Here is a 19,837-nt window from a genome sequence, read left to right on the forward strand (position 1 = left end):
AATAAGAGTCTGATGGACTTTCCTGCCCAGGCTGGCTTCAAACCATAATCCTCAGATCTCAGCCTCCTGAGTAGTTAGCATGAGCCACCAGCTCCTGGCTCTGCCAATATTTTAAATAAATTCTTACCACAAAATAGCCCAATAGCTAGAAAAATTAATTATAATTAATTTGACCCATTTAGCCCAGCACATTTACTTATATGCTTATTTGTTTATTTGTTTGTTTCTGGTAGCCCTAGCATTTAAGTTCAGAGCCTCATGCTTGCTTTACTGACACTCTGGTTTTTAGGCCTCATATTTATTTTATTAATTTTTTTGTCGGTCATGGGGCTTGAACTCTGGGCCTGAGCTCTGTCCCTCAGCTCTTCAGCTCAAGGCTAGCGCTCTACCACTTGAGCTACAGTGCCACTTCCATGTTTGTTGAACATTAGCTAATTATTTTTCTGTAAAATTCTCTAGTTAAGTCATCTTTAAGTTTTCAACTTTCAAAAACAAAAGGAGTTTATGACTCTATACTAAAACTTTGTTACTGAAAATATCAGTGAAAAGATGTTAATAATAAAATATAAAAATTCAAAATTTTGGAAGATGGAAAAGTCAACTTAAACAGCAGGAATTTCATATGGAATAATTAACATTTCTATCAAGAATGATATATTAGGACTGGTCATGGTGTACATGCCTGTGTTACCAGCTACTCAGAAGATGGTGATAGGAGGATCATAATTCAAGGTTAGCCTTGGTAAAAAGCTAATGAGATCTTACCTCAAAAGACAAGGCTCATGCTTGTAATCTTAGTCACTCGTAAGGCTAAAATAGGATAGACAGAATGTGGTTCAAGATTGGCCCCAGTGAAAGCCTAAGACCATGTCTGAAAAATAACGTGAGCCAAAAAGGCCTGAGGTGTGCTCAAGTGGTAGAGAAAGCACTTGGCTACCAAATATGAGGCCCTGAGTTTAAAAAAGTGGGGTTTGTTTGTATGTATGCCAGTCCTGGGGCTTTAACTTAGGCCTGGACACTGCTCCTGGGCTTTTGTGCTCAAGTCTAGTGCTCTATCACTTAAGCCACAGCTCTTTTAGCATTTGGGTAATTAGGACTCTCCTGCCTGGGCTGGCTTTGAACCACGATCCTCAGATCTCAACCCCTTGAGTAGCTAGGATTATAGTCATGAGCCATGAGCACCTGGCTTTTAATATGGACATGTTTCTTTTTGATCCTCACTTTATTCTTGTTGGGACATCAAAGAGCACTGCACATGATATAATGTTTTATTTTATGATTAGTACCCTAATATATTGAGGATGATATATATACAAATGCCAAGATACTACATATTGCTCACTAATTTTAGCTACATCATACGCCTTTGAAATAAAAAGTTTATGGAGGTATGATGGGAGTTTGTTTTCGTTTTTGCTTTGTTTTGTTTTGAGATGGACTTGCAGTGTAGCCCTAGGAGGGCCTTGAACTTCTGATCCTCCTACCTCAGCCTCCCAAGTGCTAGTATTATAGGCTTGTGCCACTATGCTCAGATGGTCATGATTTTTAATTTATTTATAATATTTTTGAAAATATTAACAAAAGAATTTTTTACAGATGAATCCAGAGTTCAAATTATTAAAAGCAGACTATTTTCTAATTGTGAAAAGAGTCTAGGACCCATAAATGACATTTATTAAGAGAAAAAATTTTAGACAAAATAACAGAATTTATTTGAACCTTAAAACATTCATGAATTGATCAGCACTGAAAGCAAGAAGAGGTTGAAGGATATATCTGCTGTAGCAGCATGGCAATTGCACATTTATAGGCTGAATTCGCAAGATAAAGATCTGTTTCATAGATTGAGTTGTCAAACCCTTAATTAGGGATTTGCTGGCAATTCCTGATTGATAAATTTTTATTAAAAGTTAATTGGTATCTTCTGACTTGTAAAGTTTTTAGTTTCATTGTACTGTTTACGTTGGCTTTGAATTGCTTACATAGGAACCTAAGTCACACAACTGTCCTGATGGACTTCCAGTTAATATCGTTTTTAATATATTCTTTAGTTATTTTTAATTAAACATTGGGTCTCATTTGTGTTAGTCATGTACTATAACTCCGAGTCCCATTCCATTGTTTTTTTATATAATGAGTTTAAGATGGTACTATATTTTTATCCCCTTGACTTCTGTCAGCAACCAAGACAAGGATACCAGCCTCATCATTATTGTCCAGCTTTGTGGGTTATACCATAGCCAATCCAGTAAAACAAATCAACAAAAAAGTATGTTGGCTGGGTGCTGGTGCCTCATGCCTGTAATCCTAGCTACTCAGGAGGCTGAGATCTGAGGATCGCAGTTCAAAGCCAACCCGGGCAGGAGAGACCGTGAGACTCCTATCTCCAATAAATCACCAGAAAACCGGAAGTGGTGCTGTAGCTCAAGTGGTAGAATGCTCGCCTTGAGCTAAAGAGCTGAGGGACAGCGCCCAGGCCCAGAGTTCAAGCCCCATGACCGACCAAAAAAAAAAAAAGTATGTTGGTGATAAATGAGCAACAGTGATATTTTCAGATACAGCAAGTTTATACCTTGAATATCAAGAAAATGTATTTGAACTAATGATTAGAATATTCTTGTGATTTGATTAAATGTAAAAACCAACCTATAAATATAAATATTTCTAGGTGGGAGACTTGTAACTGACACCTGTAATTCTAGCTACTTAGGAGGCTGAGATCTGAGGACAGAAGTTCAAAGCCAGTTCAGGCAGGAGAGTCCGTGAGACTCTTATTTCCAGTTAACTGCCCAGCCACTGCTGGGCGCCAGTGGCTCACGCCTGTAATCCTAGCTACTCAGGAGGCTGAGATCTGAGGATCCTGGTTCAAAGCCACCCCAGGCAGGAAAGACCATGAGACTCTTAATCTCCAATAAGGCACTCAGAAAATGTGAAGTGGTGCTCTGGCTCAAGTGATAGAATGCTAGCCTTGAGCTGAAGAGCTGAGGGACAACGCCCAGGCCCAAAGTTCAGGCCCCATGACTGGCAAAAAAAAAAGAAAGAAAGAAATTCTAGCAGATTTCCTTAGATAAATGTTGCTTCATTTGTTGTATCACCTTGAAAGCATTTCCAGACATTAAATGTTTGGGTACTTTTTAAAAAAAATCAGTTTCTCCAGTCTGTGCAGCTCCTCACTTTGTCATGCATATATTTTCAAGTTAAATTAATTTGAACTGTTTCCTTATAGGGACACATGGAAGGAGAGGTGTGGGGTTTGGCTACACACCCTTATCTACCCATTTGTGCTACTGTAAGTGATGATAAAACCTTAAGAATATGGGATCTCTCTCCTAGTCATTGTATGTTAGCTGTCCGGAAACTGAAAAAGGGTAAGAGGCCTTCAATTTAAGTTTTCTCAGTTTTTTCACCTTCACAGGTAGAATAAATAAATTGTAAAAATATAAAAGACTTTAAATATTTTGAAATGTTTACTCAGTGTCTACTTTCTAATGGCGCTATGCAAAGAAAATTAATTAATTATGCCTAGTATTTACCTTATGATTTTGTCTAAACTAAACCAGTGTTCAGTGACATGCTGGAGAACAGAATGGAGGAAGTAAATGTCTTGAATTTTCTCTCCTTTGTGACTATGATTATGTATAATCCAGAACTAGAAATTTAGAAAGAAAATTTTAACTTTAAAAGGCTGCATGCTGGTAATGTTAGCATCTTAGGAGGATGAGGTGGGAGGATCCTGAGTTCAAGGCCAACCTGGACCACATAGTAAGACCTTCTTTAAAAAAAAGTAAAGCACTCGCTCCAGCAGCACATATACTAAAATTGGAGTGATACAGAGAAGATTAGCATGGCCCCTGTGCAAGGATGACACACAAATTTGTGAAGCATTCCATATTTTTTTCAGAAAAAAAAAAAAAGAAAAACTTTAAAAGAGGTAGCAGTAGTGAAGGAAGTGTATTTTAGGATAAACAGAACTGGTGCTGAAAGGATCTGTCACATCCATCCCAGGGGACCACTCAGAGGCAGACAGGCACAAGAGAAAGATTATTACAAGCTTTATTAGAGGAGCCATATTTCACCCAGAGAGGGAGCACATGGCACCCTCTACTATTTCAGTAGCAGCAGGGTCTGAGGGTAGGAAGTGAGGTAGATGGGAGCTCAGGTATGTCTGCGTGGAGAGAGGATGGGGCCAGCTGTATGGAAGGAACTCCAGGGAAGTGGGGCTCAGGTCTGGGTGGAGCTGAGAACCAAAGGTGAGCATAATACTAACAGGTGAATTGTAGGAAGCATAGGAAACTGTTGGTGTATAGACACAAGGAGTTCAATGGAGCAAATTTACTATCTTGGACAGATAAAGATGTATATACAATTTCAGTTTCTTAGAAATACTTCTCAAGAATATTTACAACCCCCTTCAATTGGCATTATTTTTGCTGTATGCAGAAAACAAATTTTTATTTCTATAGTAGCACTACTTCTAATTAACATAATGGATGTTAAATTTCACATGTGAATTAGAAGAATATAGCATAGCACTTCGGGAGTTTTTGTTGTAAATATGAGGTACTGAACAAAATAAACTAGAATCATTATTTTGGGGCAGTAGTGATGTTTGATCTCAGAGCCTCCCACTTCCTAGACAGTACCTTTCAACTTGAGCCACACTCCCAGCCCTGGAAGCATTATTTATGAATGAAGCTAATGACAGAATTTCTGAATTTCCACTATACCTTTGTTTGACTCTTCTGCACTCTGTTGTCTGGACAGTTTCTTTATTCGCTTGATTCTTAATGCTTGGGGTGAACAAAGATGATCTTGACCTGAAGAACTTTTTTTTATTGTGTCAGATCTTGCACTCAAGAGCCTCATGCTTCCTTGCTTGGTTCACTTGCTCATGGTGGAGGCTCTACCATTTGAGTCATACCTCTAGCCCAGCTTTTTGCTAGTTAATTAGAAATGGAATCTTGAAGACTTTTTTGTCTGGGCTGGCTCCAAACCTTCATCCTCTAGGTCTCAGCTTCCTCAATAGCTAGAATCACAAGGGTGAGTCACCAGTGTCCAACCTTTTATACTCATTAAACAACAATTTAATGCCATTTTTCTCCTCTCAGTTTATCTCTTTCTCTCCCTCCTCCTCCCCTCTTTCTGTCTCACATAGGATTTGAACTTAATACCTTGCATTGTTAAAGCAGATATACCCCAACAGCCATTCCCCCCAGCCTGCTTTTGCTGTAGTCATTTTTAGATAGGGTCTCTTGTTTTGCATGGAACAGCCTGGGACCATGATCTTCCTTCCTGTCACCAGAAGACTCCATCTGTCTATGGTGAAGAGGCTTACCAGAGAGTGAAAGCCTCAGTGGAACAGTGAGAGTGTTAACTGGGTAATGGACAGACTTGCCAGAGGGTGTAGTCCACTTCCTGGTAAATAGTGTAACCTAAGGCTAAGGTCACTGAACTGTGGACCTCCGCTATTCATACATAGAATCTTGCTGGAGTCTTCAGATTGTAACTGAATCATTACTGTGAAGGTGAAGGAACTTTCTGGAGGACCCGGGGCTGCCACTGTGAAGAGAGCTAGCATATGTGTATGTAAAACAACGTAGCAGCAGTTTGGGGTGTGGAGTGTCTCTCCAGTGCCCTCTATTGGCAAAGCTGGCAAAAGATAAAGTCTGTGAGGCCTGAAGAACAGAATATATGGAAGTAAAATTAATATTAACATTAATAATAATGATATCAGTCCTGTAGTTTTGAATCTTGGATCTTCCTAGCTTAAACTAATAATTGCCTATGGTCAGATTTTTTTAATACCTTAAATATTTTTTTTATACCTAGAATCCTAGCTACTGAGGAGACTAAGACTGAGAATCATGGTTTGAAGCTAAGCTGTGGGAAAGAAATCCTTCAGACTCTTTATCTCCAGTTAACCGGCAAAAAACCAGAACTGGAGACATGACTCAAGTGATAGAACACTAGCCATGAGATCCATATAATATTTTATTAATATATAATAGTATATATTTAATATATAAAGTTATGTGTTATATAATTACATATATAATTTGTATATAAAATTATTTTTGTTCTAGTCCTCGGGCTTGAAGTCAGGGCCTGCGCATTATCCCTGAGCTTTTTTGTTCAAATCTAGCACCCTTCCACTTGAGCCACAGCTCCATTTCTGGCTTTTTTGGTAGTTTAATAGAGATAAGAATCTCATGGACTTTCCTGCCTGGACTGGCTTTGAACCATGATCCTCAGATCTCAGTCTCCTGTGTAACTAGGATTACAGCTATGAGCCACTGGCACCCAGCTTTATAAAGCATTTTTATAATATGTTTAAAGCAGCTGGGCACCGGTGGCTCATGCCTGTAATCCTAGCTACTCAGGGGGCTGAGATCTGAGGATCACGGTTCAAAGCCGGCCCGGGCAGGAAAGGCCGTGAAACTTTTATCTCTAATAAACGACCAGAAAACCAGAAGTGGTGTTGTGGCTCAAGTGGTAGAGAGCTAGTTTTGAGCTGAAGAGCCCAGAGATAGTACCCAGGCCCAGAATTCAAGCCCCAAAACCAAAAATAAAAATGTTTAAACCATTTTTATAAAGATAGCCTCACTTCTTAAATTTCTGATTTCTTGGGAATAACGTACCAAAGTAGCATTCTTTCTCACCAACTTAATTTCTTTTAAGATAAATATCAATACTTATTTTGTTACATTTAGAGCTGAATTTGTTTTAATTCTTGCTTAAGTTTCCATCTGAGATTTTCATAGAAATTTTTATCTGAGATTTTCATAGAAAAATGTATCAACTTTATACTTGTCTTCTTTTTATGTTTTGAGGCCATAATGGAGACATCATGTTTATAATTGAAGGTCCTTTAAAATATCAGAGCAAGTTGTCTGATTCATGTTCTCTTTCTCTTTCAGGTGGGAGGTGCTGCTGTTTTTCTCCTGATGGAAAAGCTTTAGCTGTAGGCCTCAATGATGGAAGTTTCTTAATGGCGAATGCCGATACTCTAGAAGATCTTGTGTCTTTCCACCATAGAAAAGATATTATTTCAGATATTCGATTTTCACCTGGTAAGATCCTTTTGAAATTATATTTGCTTATTAACTTCTGTGTAAGCAAGTCTATCCATGTGTAATTTTCATTAACTCATTTCATCTCAGAATTTTACTTTTTTTTTTGGCCAGTCCTGGGCACTGTCCCTGAGCTTCTTTTGCTCAAGGCTAGGATTCTACCATTTGCGCCACAGCACCATTTCTGACTTTTTCTGTTTATGTAGTACTGAGGAATCAAACCCAAGGCTTCATGCATGCTAGGCAAGCACTCTACCACTAAGCCACATTCCTAGCCCAGAATTTTATTTTTTTTACCAGAGTAGCAAGAGAATAGGTAAAACTTTCATATTTGATTTGTACAAATATCTTGGTAAGTGTGAATTCTTACACTACAACTTTCCAAATGACCTAAACTCTTCTATTAGCTTCAGGAAATTTTCTTTGTTTGTAACTGCAACATGAAAGGGGTTTGGTAACAGTTTTCAGGATGTCTTAATGCTTTGGAATCTGCATTAATTTCAATGCCATTTTATTTCTTTCTATGCATTATTGTAAGTATTAAACCTACAACAATATAGGAATTACTACTGTTAAGACAAAACTCTTATTCTGTTGGTTTAGTTCCATTTTGTTCTAAATTTAGAGGTTTTAGTCAGGCTAAGTGTGAAGTATACGAGAAGGACATCATATAATTTTTGACAGTAGTCTCTCCACTGAACTAATTTGTTAGACAAAAAACGTTACTTCATTTTACTAGTTATTAATATTTTAAAATGTCATTTGACATATATGCATATATGTCTGGTTATAACTTATAAAACACCTAAAGTTTTTCCAAAAACATATTTTAAAAATCAACTTCAGTTTTAGAATATAAAAAATTTATTTCCAAGCTGTACACGAGTGGCTCACACCTATAATCCTAACTACAGAGGAGGCTGAAATCTGAGGATCACAGTTCAAAGCCAGCTTGAGTAGGAAACTCCATGCAACTCTGTTCTCCAGTTACCCACCAGAAAACTGGAACTGGCGCTGTGGCTCAAAGTGGTAGAATACTAGCTTTGAGCGAAAAGACCTTGCCTAGGCCCCAGGTTCAAGCCCCACAACCGACCAAAAAAAAAAAAACTACAGCAATTAAATCCTCCCTCTATGACTAAAATTATGCTAGTAAAAAAATGAAGATAATACATTTGCATAGATGAAAAATCACAAATGAATGTGTTTCTATTTTAGGTTCTGGGAAATACTTAGCTGTGGCATCTCACGACACCTTTATAGATATATACAATGTAATGAATAGCAAACGAGTAGGAATATGCAAAGGAGCTACCAGTTACATAACCCATATTGATTGGGATATTAGAGGTAAGACTTTGATTAACTTTTTAATATTTTTATTTAGTTTCATTTAACTAAGTATAGCTATTTTAAAAGAACAGAAACAATTTAACAGATAGCCTCAGAAGTCTTGTGAAAAACAGTTGTTTTCCACTACTTTATTTGACATCTCAAGATAAACACTGTTGATTTAGACTTTTCAGTATTTTGCCCAGTATAATCCCAATGGTAGTACAGTAACTGGTAACTTTTTTTTTGGTGGGTCATGGGGCTTGAACTCTGAGCTTGGGCGTTGTCCCTGCACTCTTCAGCTCAAGGTGAGCGCTATACCATTTGAGCCACAGCACCATTTTCTAGCGCTTTATTGGAGATAAGAGCCTCACGGGCTTTCCTGCCCCGGCTAGCTTTGAACCACCATCCTCAGATCACAGCCTCCTGAGTAGCTAGGATTATAGGCATGAGCCACCAGCACCCAGCTAACTGGTAACTTTTATACAAGAAAAACCATGTCATGATAATCTCCTAATTTATATCAGATAAATTGACAAATTTCAAATGATAATGAGGTTTGAACTTGGTGCCTTGCACTGCTAGGCAAGCACAGTAACATTTAACCCATTTTGCCAGCCCCTTTATATTGGTTATACTGGTTGAAATTAAGAACACTAGTATTTGGGACTTATATATTAGAAACTATTATCTCCTCTAGATGGATCACTTCCCTTATTAATATGAGATGGCCTTCTTTGTCTCTTCTGTTTTATTAGATGTTAGCTACTCTTGTCTGCTTTTAGGGTCCATTTGCTTGGTCATCCTTTCACTCTAAACCTATATTTGTCTTTGTCAGTGAAAGTGTTCCTTGTAGACAACAAAAGGTTGGGTGTTTGGGAGGGGGGGGGTCATGGGGCTTGAACTCTGGGCCTGGGCACTGTCCCTGAGCCTTTCAGCTAAAGACTAGTGCTCTACCACTTGAGCCACAACAAGTGCCGCTTCCAGTTTTCTGGTGGTTTATTGGAGATAAGAGTCTCACAAACTTTCCTGCCCTGGCTGGCTTTGAACCGTGATCCACAGATCTCAGCCTCCTGAGTAGCTAGGATTACAGGTAAGAGCCACTGGTGCTCAGCGGGTCTTACTTTTTAAATCCAATTTGCTGTTCTATGCACATTTGACTGGAACATAAGATCATTAACATTAGAATTGAAAGCTTTTTCCTATTTCCTAACACTTTTTATTTTTTTAATGTATACTTCTTTCCTATTTCTGCTACTAGTCTGCTCTTCTAGTGGGGCTTATTCTTTCCATATTTACCTGTTTTCAGTATCTTCCTCTTCTGTATTTGGCATTCTTTGAAATGCTAGTTTAGTTTTATGAATTTCTTTTTAGTTTTTGTTTATAGTAAAAGTTTTATTTCTTCCTCAAGGATAGCTTTGGTGGATAAACTAATATAGGTTGACAATTACTGTCTTTCAGAGCTTGGATTATGTCCTTCCATTTCTTCTTCACCTATAGAATATATGCTGATAACTCCACTGTTATTCAGATGGGCTGGACTTTCCTTTGGAGCTTTCAGTATCTTCTTTGTTCCCTGTACTTACTGTTTTAACTATAACATGAGAGGGCCGTTTCTTTTCTGATCTTGCCTATTTGGTGTTCTGTAAGCTTCCTGTATCTGGATAACACTGTCTTTCTCAAGGCTGGGGAAAATTTTTCTATTATTATGTTAAATAGATTATTTATATGTTTAATTTGTTTCTCTTTTTCTATACCCATCATAGGTTTCTTTTGATAATGGCCTAAAAATCTTAAATATTCCATTAATATCTTCATGTTTTTTCAATGTTTTGAAGTGGTTCATCTAATTAATTTGTTGGAGCTTCAGTTACTGATACACTATTTTCTACTTGTTCCATCCTGATGACTTGGCTTTTGATTGATTGGGATTGAGGGGGTTAATCAGTTTTTCATTTCCATTGATTTGATTTTTCAAGTTCTTTATATATTTATTGCATTCTGTTGTCATATTCTGCGCTGTCCTTTTTATTTCAATCCACTATTAGGATTCTCTGTTAAGTCACATGATTTCTTCTAGCCTCCTCCCTTGTTCAAGTTGATTAATTTGCTGGACAAGGTCTGAAAGCACTGAGACATAAAGACAGAAGGCCTGCTCAAAATCACATGAATAGATATAGTAAATGTAATTCCTATGTACATATCTTCATGTCTTATTCAGACATGAAGAAGAATATAATCATGTCTTTTGCAGGAAAATAGATAGAACTGATAGCCAAGTTAATAGATAGAATAAAGAGCCAAGCTCAGAATGACAAATAGCACATTTTTGCTAGTACGTAGAATCTAGACATAAGTAATAGTAATAATAGTAATAAAAGGAGGAGGAGGAGGAGGAAGCAAGTGAAGAGGAGGAAGTAGAATACAAGTGGTGAACATGATTGTAAAAGAGGGACTGTTTGTGAAACTACTCCTTAGGAGTAGAGAAAGAAAGGATTCTTGTTTTGAAGTGAGTATGACTGAAATGCATTTTATATATGTTTATATATGTATGAAAATTGCATAATGAAACCTACCAAAAAGGATTCTAAAGGCTGAGATAAAAATAATAAATTTGGGGGGCTGGGAAGTTGGCTCAGTGGTAGAGTGCTTGCCTCATATGCATGAGGCCCTGGGTTCAATTCCTCAGTACCACATAAGCAGAAAAAAGCCGGAAGTGGCGCTGTGGCTCAAGTGGTAGGGCACTAGCCTTGAGCTGAAGAGCTGAGGGACAGTGCCCAGGCTCAGAGTTCAGCCCATGACCGACAAAATAATTATTGGGCTGGGAAGGTAGCTCAGCAGTAGAGTGCATGCCTTGCAAGCATGAGGCCCTGGGTTCGATTCCTCAGCACCACATAAACAGAAAATGCCGGAAGTGGCACTGTGGCTCCAGTAGTAGAGCGCTAGCCTTGAGCTGAAGAGCTGAGGGACAGCGCCCAGACCCAGAGTTCAGGCCCCATGACTGGCAAAAAAATAATAATAATAATTATTATTATTATTATAAATTTGGGACAGAGAACGTGGCTTAGTGGTAGAGTGCTTACCTAGCATGTATGAAGTTCTGGGTTCAATTCCTCAGTACCATATAAACAGAAAAGAACGGAAGTGGTGCTGTGGCTCAAGTGGTAGAGTGCTAGCCTTGAGCACAGAGAAGCTCAGGAACAGTGCCCAGACCCTGAGTTCAAGGCCCAGGACTGGCAAAAAAACTAATAATAATAAATTTGATCAAAGTACATTATAATACATGTATGGAAATACAACAGTGCAAAGTGGTTTCACTTTGCACAATTGTTTTACACTAATCAAAACAAAAAGAAAATACAGCCTAGCACTGGTGGCTCATGCCTGTAATGCTAGCTACTCAAGAGATTGAATCTGAGGATCATGGTTTGAAGCCAGCCTGGGCAGGAAAAGTCCATGAGACTCTTATCTTCTAAGCACCAGAAAACCACAAGTGACACTGTAGCTCAAGTTGTAGAGTGCTAGCCTTGAGCAAAAGAACTCAGGGATAGCACCCAGACCCCAAGTTCAAACCCCATGACTGACAAAAAAAAAAAGAAAATATAATACGGTTAATATATACTGACCACAGAGGAAAATGTGTCTTTCTGTTTCAGCTTAATTTTTTCCATAAAATTTAAATATACTAATGATATATGTATTTATTTATTTTAATGCTTTTTTAAGGAAAGCTTTTACAGGTCAACACTGGTGCTAAAGAACAGTTATTCTTTGAAGCTCCCAGAGGGAAAAAACAAACCATCCCCAGTGTGGAGGTAGGAAGATTCTGGTACTGTGGTTGTGTCTCCATTAGTAAGAGTTGTTGGAGAATTGATTAATGTCTATGAGTATTCACTCTCACATTGTTTGAATTATGGATTTCCTTTGTTATTTAATTGGGCTAGAATACATAGATGGGTAAAAGAAGAAACACTGTTTCTAGGAAAGGAAAAAATTATATCTAAGTCTAGCTATTCTGTAAGCACTTTCCTCAAAGGATGAGAAGCATCACAGTAATTGAACACACATGCCAAATCTACTTTGAAGTACTGAATATCTGCCATATCCTTTGAAATCCATATGCTTAAGATGCTTGTTCTGACTTTTTAAAAATTGTGTTTGGTTTTGTGCTTCAGTCTTAGTGGTTATGAACATAGCATAAGAAGAGTTTTATTTAACATGAAAGTGTTTAATGAAGGAAGGAAAAAGATTAAGTAAAAGCTCTTGATTTCCAAAATGATTAATCGGAAAACATGCTTATAATGTATTAGTGGATATGTATAGATATGAACTATATAAATATTTCTTGATTATGCCAAAACTAGAAACTGTCTTATTCATTATTACTATATGCTTAAATATAGAACATATAGTAGATATATAATATAGAACATATAGTAGATATATAATAAGTAAATCCTGAACAGTGTTATATTAAATTTTTTCTTCAGAAACTCGAAATCTGGGGAAGTATACAACCAAGGCAACTCACAATTTAGCTATTTTTCCACTAAATCTTTACATATAAAAAGTTCATATTCTGATTTGTCAACTTGAATTTTATAAATCTACAATTTTTTTCCCTTTTTAGGTAGAAAAAATAAGTTGGTCATCATGGACAAGTGTGCTTGGTTTGTGTTGTGAAGGAATTTGGCCAGTAACAGGAGAAGCCACAGATGTAACTGCCTCTTGCCTTACCAATGACAAAGTGGTCCTAGCTACAGGGGATGATTTGGGATTTGTGAAGTTATTTAGGTATCCTGCCAAAGTATGTATTTTCTTTAACTTTTCTAATAATCACAATTATGAAAGTAGTTAAGATAATGCTCTCATGTAGTACTTTATGCTTGTAATATGAATGGTACATATATACCATGTAATGTACCATGAAAGGTGTCCAGTTTGTTTCCTATTCGTGGCTTCATATTTACAAAATTTTTTTTGTCAGTTGTGGGGCTTGAACTCTGGGCCTGGGTGCTATCCCTCAGGTCTTCAGCTCAAGGCTATCTCTCTACCACTTGAGCCATAGTGCCATTTCCGGTTTATTGGAGATAAAGAATATCACAGACTTTCCTGCCCAGGCTGGCTTTGACTCGTGATCCTCAGATCTCAGCCCCCTGAGCAGCTAGGATTACAGGTGTGAGCCACCAGCACCTGGCACTATTACGATTTTTAGTTCATGATGGTCTTATTTAACTTTCTATATTAATGTTTTTAGACCAGCGTTGAAATAAAAAGATAGATTTAAAACTTCTCATTGCTCCAGGTGCTGGTGGCTCATGCCTGCAATCCTAACTACTCAGGATGATGAGATCTGAGGATCACGGTTCAAAGCCAGCCTGGGCAGAAAAGTCTGTGAGACTCTTATCTCCAATAAACCACTCAGAAAATCAGAAGTAGCACTATGGCTCAAGTGGTGGAGCACTAGCCTTGAGCTGAAGAGCTGAGGGACAGCATCCAGGCCCAGAGTTCAAGCCCCACAACCAACCAAAAAGACAAAAACAAAAACAAAACTTCGCATTGCAATTCAGCTAATCAAGAAAACATTCAGAACTGGGGAAGCAGCTTACTAATAGAGCACTTATCTAGATACATGAGACCCCAAGTTTGATACCCAGTATGAAAAGAGAGAGTGAATGCCAGGCACTGGTGGCTGACGCCTGTAATCCTAGCTACTCAAGAGGATCCTAGCTACTCTGAGGATCGTGGTTCAAAGCCAGCCCAGGCAGGAAAGTCCATGAAACTCTTATCTCCAATAAACCACCAGAAAACCGGAAGTGGCACTGTAGCTTGAGTGGTAGAGCGCTCACCTTGAGCTGAAGAGCTGAGGGAGTGCGCTCAGGCCCAGAGTTTAAGCCCCATGACCAACCAAAAAAATAAAAAGAGAGCCAAAGAGTGAGAATGAGAGAAACAAAACAGACACAGAGAAAGAAACAGAGACAGAATTCCACAGATCCTGTTTTAGATGCATAGGAGTATTAGAACCATGGTAGATAAGAATGTGTTCCACTTAAACAATTATTAGTCACAAACTTCACTTCCATTCCAGATAGTATAAATACTTTAGGTTCTAGGATACTGGTCTACAGATTTCCTTCTTGTAGCAAGAATCTTTGTACAATTCTTTGAAGACAAATTTCCTTTTATTAAGAGTCTTTATTATTTAAGGTTCTTTAGTCTTTTATAGACTCTTAAGTTTTTATAGTCTTGTTTTTCTAGAGAATTCACTCTTTTTGCTATTCACCACACTTTCTTTAGACCATCTTTTATTCTAATACCCTTGAAAATGTGTCCATCAAAATCCTATTTATTGAACTGAACCTTACTTGTGTAACTTGTAGCACCGATTTCTTGATTTAAAAGTTTCCATGAAACTTTTAAATGAAAGATATTTATATGTATTTACCAAAGTAATTGATAATTGTTTGTTACTGTAGCCATCTGTGTGCATAGATATTTATATTCTCTCTCAATTATGTTTATTTCCAACAATGATATCTATAATCATTGTTTCTAATAGATTATGCTGCTGCATATTAACTGTAATTAACTTATTTTATTGAACATTTAAGCTATTTAAATTTTTTGCTAATGTAAATAAACATGGTAAGTTTTTTTTGCATACATAACATTGTTGAGCATAGAACAAGGGAGATGTGTAAATAAAAAGTAAGAACATTTTTATGTTTTTAACATCGAATATTTTTGCAATTGATTTCTAAAGGAATTAATTCTCATTAAGAATATTTGAAACTACTTTTTAATAAGTTTTTTATTGTGAAAATACTGTACAGAGGGGTTCCAGTTACATGAGCAAGGTAATGAGTACATTTCTTATCAAGCATTGTTGCCTCCTCCTTTGTTTTTCCCCTACTATCCCTTCCCTCCCACCTCCACAACTACACTCCTCTCTACCCCCACCTAAATTGTAAAGTTTGTTTTTATTTATTTATTTTTTCCTTTTGGTCAGTTGTGGGGCTTGAACTCTGGGCTTGGGTGCTGTCCCTGTGCTCTTCAGCTCAAGACAAGCTCTCTACCACTTGAGCCACAGCACCACTTCCGGTTTTTTAGTGGTTTATTGGAGATAAGAGTTTCACCGACTTTCCTGCCCAGTCTGGCTTTGAACCGAGATCCTCAGATCTCAGCCTCCTGAGTAGCTAGGATTACAGGCATGAGCCACCGGGGCTCGGCTTAAAGTTCACTTTTCAGCATAGTGAAACTACTTTTATTTCACTAGTTTATTTTTTCCTTCTCAAGTTTTAGAATTAGTACTTTTTATCCTTGAAAAAATCTCAGTATTGGGGCTGGGAAGGTGGCTCAGTGATAGAGCACTTGCCTTGCATGCTTGAGGCCCTGGGTTCGATTCCTCAGCACCACATAAGCAGAAAAAAAAGCCGGAAGTGATGCTGTGGCTCAAGTGGTAGAGCGCTAGCCTTGAGCTGAAGAGCTGAGGGACAGTGCCCAGGCCCAGAGTTTAGGCCCCACGACCGGACCTCCCCCCCCCCCAAAAAAAAATTATTTTCTCATGTTTTTAATATCTATTATCAAATCCCTAATTTCTACTCATCTACTGAAAAAGGTTAAACATTTTCAAATAATGAAATTTCTTTTTCCAAGAAAGGGATTTTTGAATTTTTTTATCTTTAGGGAAAATTTGGAAAGTTTAAGAAGTATGTGGCCCACAGTACACATGTCACAAATGTTCGCTGGACTTATGATGACAGCATGCTGGTCACTCTAGGAGGTGCAGATATGTCCTTAATGGTGTGGACAAATGAAGTGGAGAGTTATCGAGAAAGAAGGCCCTGTGACAGTGAAGAATCAGATATAGATTCTGAAGAAGATGGAGGTATGTTATTTTTAAACATTTTAACAAGAATACAGAAAAAGTTGAGTCTGACTCACTTGAAATAGGAAAGTTAAAACAATAATAAAGTCTGAATAGTTGTGATGTTAGTAGTTTTGGTCAGTTTTACACCAGAATTTGTTTTTTGATAAATAACAACAGGCTGGCATGTATTGGTGACTCTTAATATTCTTCATATAAATGTAAGACAAAATTCTAAATAAATACTATTGAACGTCATATTTTATTTTATTGGCAGTATTGAGGCTTTGAATTCAGCCTTGTGCTTGCTACACAAGTATACTACCACTTAAATCACAACCCTTGATCCCCTTTTTCGTTATTTATTTTTCAGACAGGGTTCTGTGACTTTGCCCAGACTGGCCCCAAATTGAACTCCTCCTACCCCTAATTTTCCATAGCTGTAACCACAAGCATTGTGTCACCATTGTAGGCTTGTACTTTGAGAAAATGTTTTACTAACTTTTCCTGCCCTGGCTAACTTCAAACATTGATTCTCTTATTTCTACCCCAAATAGCTGGAATTATCATGCTGGCTAAACTTCATTTTAAAATATTTTGATTTTTTTTCCTAATGTGCCAGTCATACTCACTAGTTCATTTTAGAAAATACATTTTGTAGTACTAAAAAAAAAATCACATGCTGGGCGCCAGTGGCTCACACCTGTAATCCTAGCTACTCAGGAGGCTGAGATCTGAGGATCACGGTTCAAAGCACAGCCCGGGCAGGAAAGACCGTGAGACTACTTTCTCCAATAAACGACTAGAAAAACGGAAGTAGTGCTGTAGCTCAAGTGGTAGAACACTCCCTTGAGCTGAAGAGCTGAGGGACAGCGCCCAGGCCCAGAGTTCAGGCCCATGACGGACCAAAAAAAAAAATCACAGCATCTACAAAGAATGCACATTTTCCCTTATATGTGGAAGCTAGAACTAGCTTACAGACTCATAAATAAATATGTTGGGTAGCATACAAGTGTACATAAATATATTAACTGAAATATGGTAGATTCAAGGGAGATCTGAAATATTGTTCCTTAGAAAGGCAAAATCAAAGTTCAGCAAAATAAAACACCAGGAAGCAGGTACATGAAAGGGATGGGGTGGGATTAAAGGGGAAGGAGCACAGATGACTGAAGAGGGGGACATGCTGTCAAGAATCCAATGCATATACTACTAAATTAAGAGTGAGAGAAGAGAGGTGGACAGGGAAGGAATGGGGGAGTGTAGAAAGAGGTGACATTGATCAAGATATACTGTATTCATAAAATTCTCTGTTAAATGGCAGCTCCTTTTTACAACTTCTTAAATAATTAAAAATAAGAACAACGCTCAGTTTGGGAGGGGGAAAAGAATCAGCTCCAAAATGTGAAAATATGTTTGATTCTCATGTGAAATGTACAATAATATATTGAGTCCACCTCTGAAAGATGAAAATATACTCCCATATCATTGCATCTTAACCTCTACTAACATTTTCAGATATTTAGTATGTGTTTAGGCACATGAAAATTTTATAAATTGGGATCATGTTGAACTCACTTTTGTAGTTTGCCATTATCTCTTAGTGATGCTTTGAAAATACCACTATATAGTAAATGTTGCTTATATAATTTTGCCAACTGAATATTAACTATAACACACTTATTTCGTACTGTTGGAAATCCTTTCATTATATTTATGGGGTCATAATTGATCTCAACTATTACTTAAGGAATCACTTCATATTTTGCTGATAGGCTATGACAGTGATGTTACAAAAGAGAAAGAAATCAGTTACACCATCAGAGCCTTATCAACAAATATTCGCCCAATGTTTGGAGTCAAGCCTCATTTACAACAAAAAGAACCTTCAATTGATGAGAGGTAATAATAAAGTTTAAAACTATTTTTAAATTAAAATGAAGTTTAAATTGAAGAAAAATACATCAGCGAAAAAGTAAATTTGTTGATTAACAAAGCTAACAGTGGAAACCTTGTTTTGTACAGTGCTCAGCAACTCTGAGAAAATATGTTTGTCCTGAAATGTTTTGTTAGTAACTGTCTTCAGTAGTTTAGGGAATGTTACATCCATATATATCCATATATGTGCATATAAATATATACACATATACATGCATACATATAAATACATGTATGTGATTCAGTTTTAAAAGGCCTTTCTAGCATATACCGTTAATCAAGGAGAGACATTGTTTCAAAAACTTTAAAGCAAAAAATGCAGATTGAGGTATAGCTTGTCTTTAATGGAAACTGGTAGTAGTGTGTAATCAGCATGTCAAAATAAGGACATGTACACTGTAATTTTATAAGGAGATAGCTTTTTTAAGAAAGTCTCTGGGCTAAAGGAAAGGTCAAGGGAGAAACTGTGGACCTAGAATTTTCAGAATTAAAGACAGAAAACAGTGAAGAGCCCTATGGGGACCAAGGACGTAGTTCAGTGTTCGAAGGATTACCTACTATGTGTAAGTCCCTAAGCTCCATTCCCAAAGTGGAAAAAAAAAAATGAGGCTGATGGCATAGATTTAACAAGGGGAGAGGTTTTAGAACATGGTTAAGGAAGATTATTCAGCAAAGCAGAAGCAGTGACAAACAGAGGTGGTGGGAGATGGGGAACAACAGTGACTTCCATATGAAGAAAAATTTCGAAGAAGTTTGTATCTGAGGAAAAGCTGAAAAATAAAACCTATTCAGGGAATGAAGTGTGAGGAGTGAGGTGCACTTTGGTGACAGACAGGTAAGGGACAACTGGAGATTCTGGTAAATTCACTAACACAGCGTTCCAGAGAAGGTACTTCCTCAGCAACTAGGTAGAGGTTAGCTTGCAGATAGGATAACTGATAGAGGAAGTCACCTAGAGAAGGATAGACTAATCATGCATGTGTTATGTTTAAAGACACAAATTTCAAAGTAATTTTAACAGAAATTGGTCATACCATAATCTAACTACCTGCAGAGAACTTCAGTTTTGTATTAGCTTGCTAGAATAGGTAGTCTTCATGCTGCCCAAAGGCCATAGATTTTGGAGCCAAATAGGTGAAAATACTCATTTTTCCATTTACTAGTTGTGACCTTGAGGTCTTATTTATTCTTTCTAAACCACAGGATCAAAATGAGAATTATAATCCCTGATGGATAGATTACTTAACCCTCCACCAATGACATCCTCCCTTGAGATGAAATACGGAGTAGCCTGAGGACATGGCTGAAATAGTCTTTCTGAAATAAAATATTCATAAATAATAAGCAAGCACTACCTGTATATTTATTTCTTAGAATAATGCATATAAATCCACATATGTGGATGTAAAGAATTCTTAAATATTTATTCTTAGTATTACCTTAAAGAAATTGTATCACTCTAGTAATGAAAAAGTAGTGTTCTGTAAGGAAAGAACTCTTAATATAGAGTCCCATATATTTCTTTCATATCTTATACTATTCCTAAGATAAGAACATTATCTCTGTCAGATAAGTTTGTTATGTTACCTAATTGTAATCTGTAGTCCATCATTCATAGTACAACACTTAAATT

General features: G+C 37.2%; 1 protein-coding gene and 1 non-coding gene across 3 annotated transcripts in view; both read left to right on the forward strand.

Moving 5' to 3' along the window:
* The window catches only part of Eml5 (EMAP like 5), a 113,735-nt gene that overhangs the window by 60,814 nt on the left and 33,084 nt on the right, over positions 1-19,837 (forward strand). For both annotated transcript variants that reach the window (XM_042692588.1, XM_042692589.1), the window contains exons 21-27: positions 3,227-3,368; positions 6,918-7,070; positions 8,286-8,417; positions 12,126-12,214; positions 13,030-13,206; positions 16,086-16,287; positions 18,042-18,168. In XM_042692588.1, coding sequence (XP_042548522.1) covers positions 3,227-3,368; positions 6,918-7,070; positions 8,286-8,417; positions 12,126-12,214; positions 13,030-13,206; positions 16,086-16,287; positions 18,042-18,168 — 1,022 coding nt within the window. The remainder of the gene's footprint in view (positions 1-3,226; positions 3,369-6,917; positions 7,071-8,285; positions 8,418-12,125; positions 12,215-13,029; positions 13,207-16,085; positions 16,288-18,041; positions 18,169-19,837) is intronic.
* LOC122118924 lies at positions 3,790-3,896 on the forward strand. Its single transcript, XR_006149473.1, has one exon. It is a non-coding gene; the product is annotated as a U6 spliceosomal RNA (small nuclear RNA).

Source organism: Dipodomys spectabilis, unplaced genomic scaffold (assembly GCF_019054845.1).
Source record: "Dipodomys spectabilis isolate Male_0828 unplaced genomic scaffold, ASM1905484v1 ptg000157l, whole genome shotgun sequence".
Taxonomy (NCBI): Eukaryota; Metazoa; Chordata; class Mammalia; order Rodentia; family Heteromyidae; genus Dipodomys; species Dipodomys spectabilis.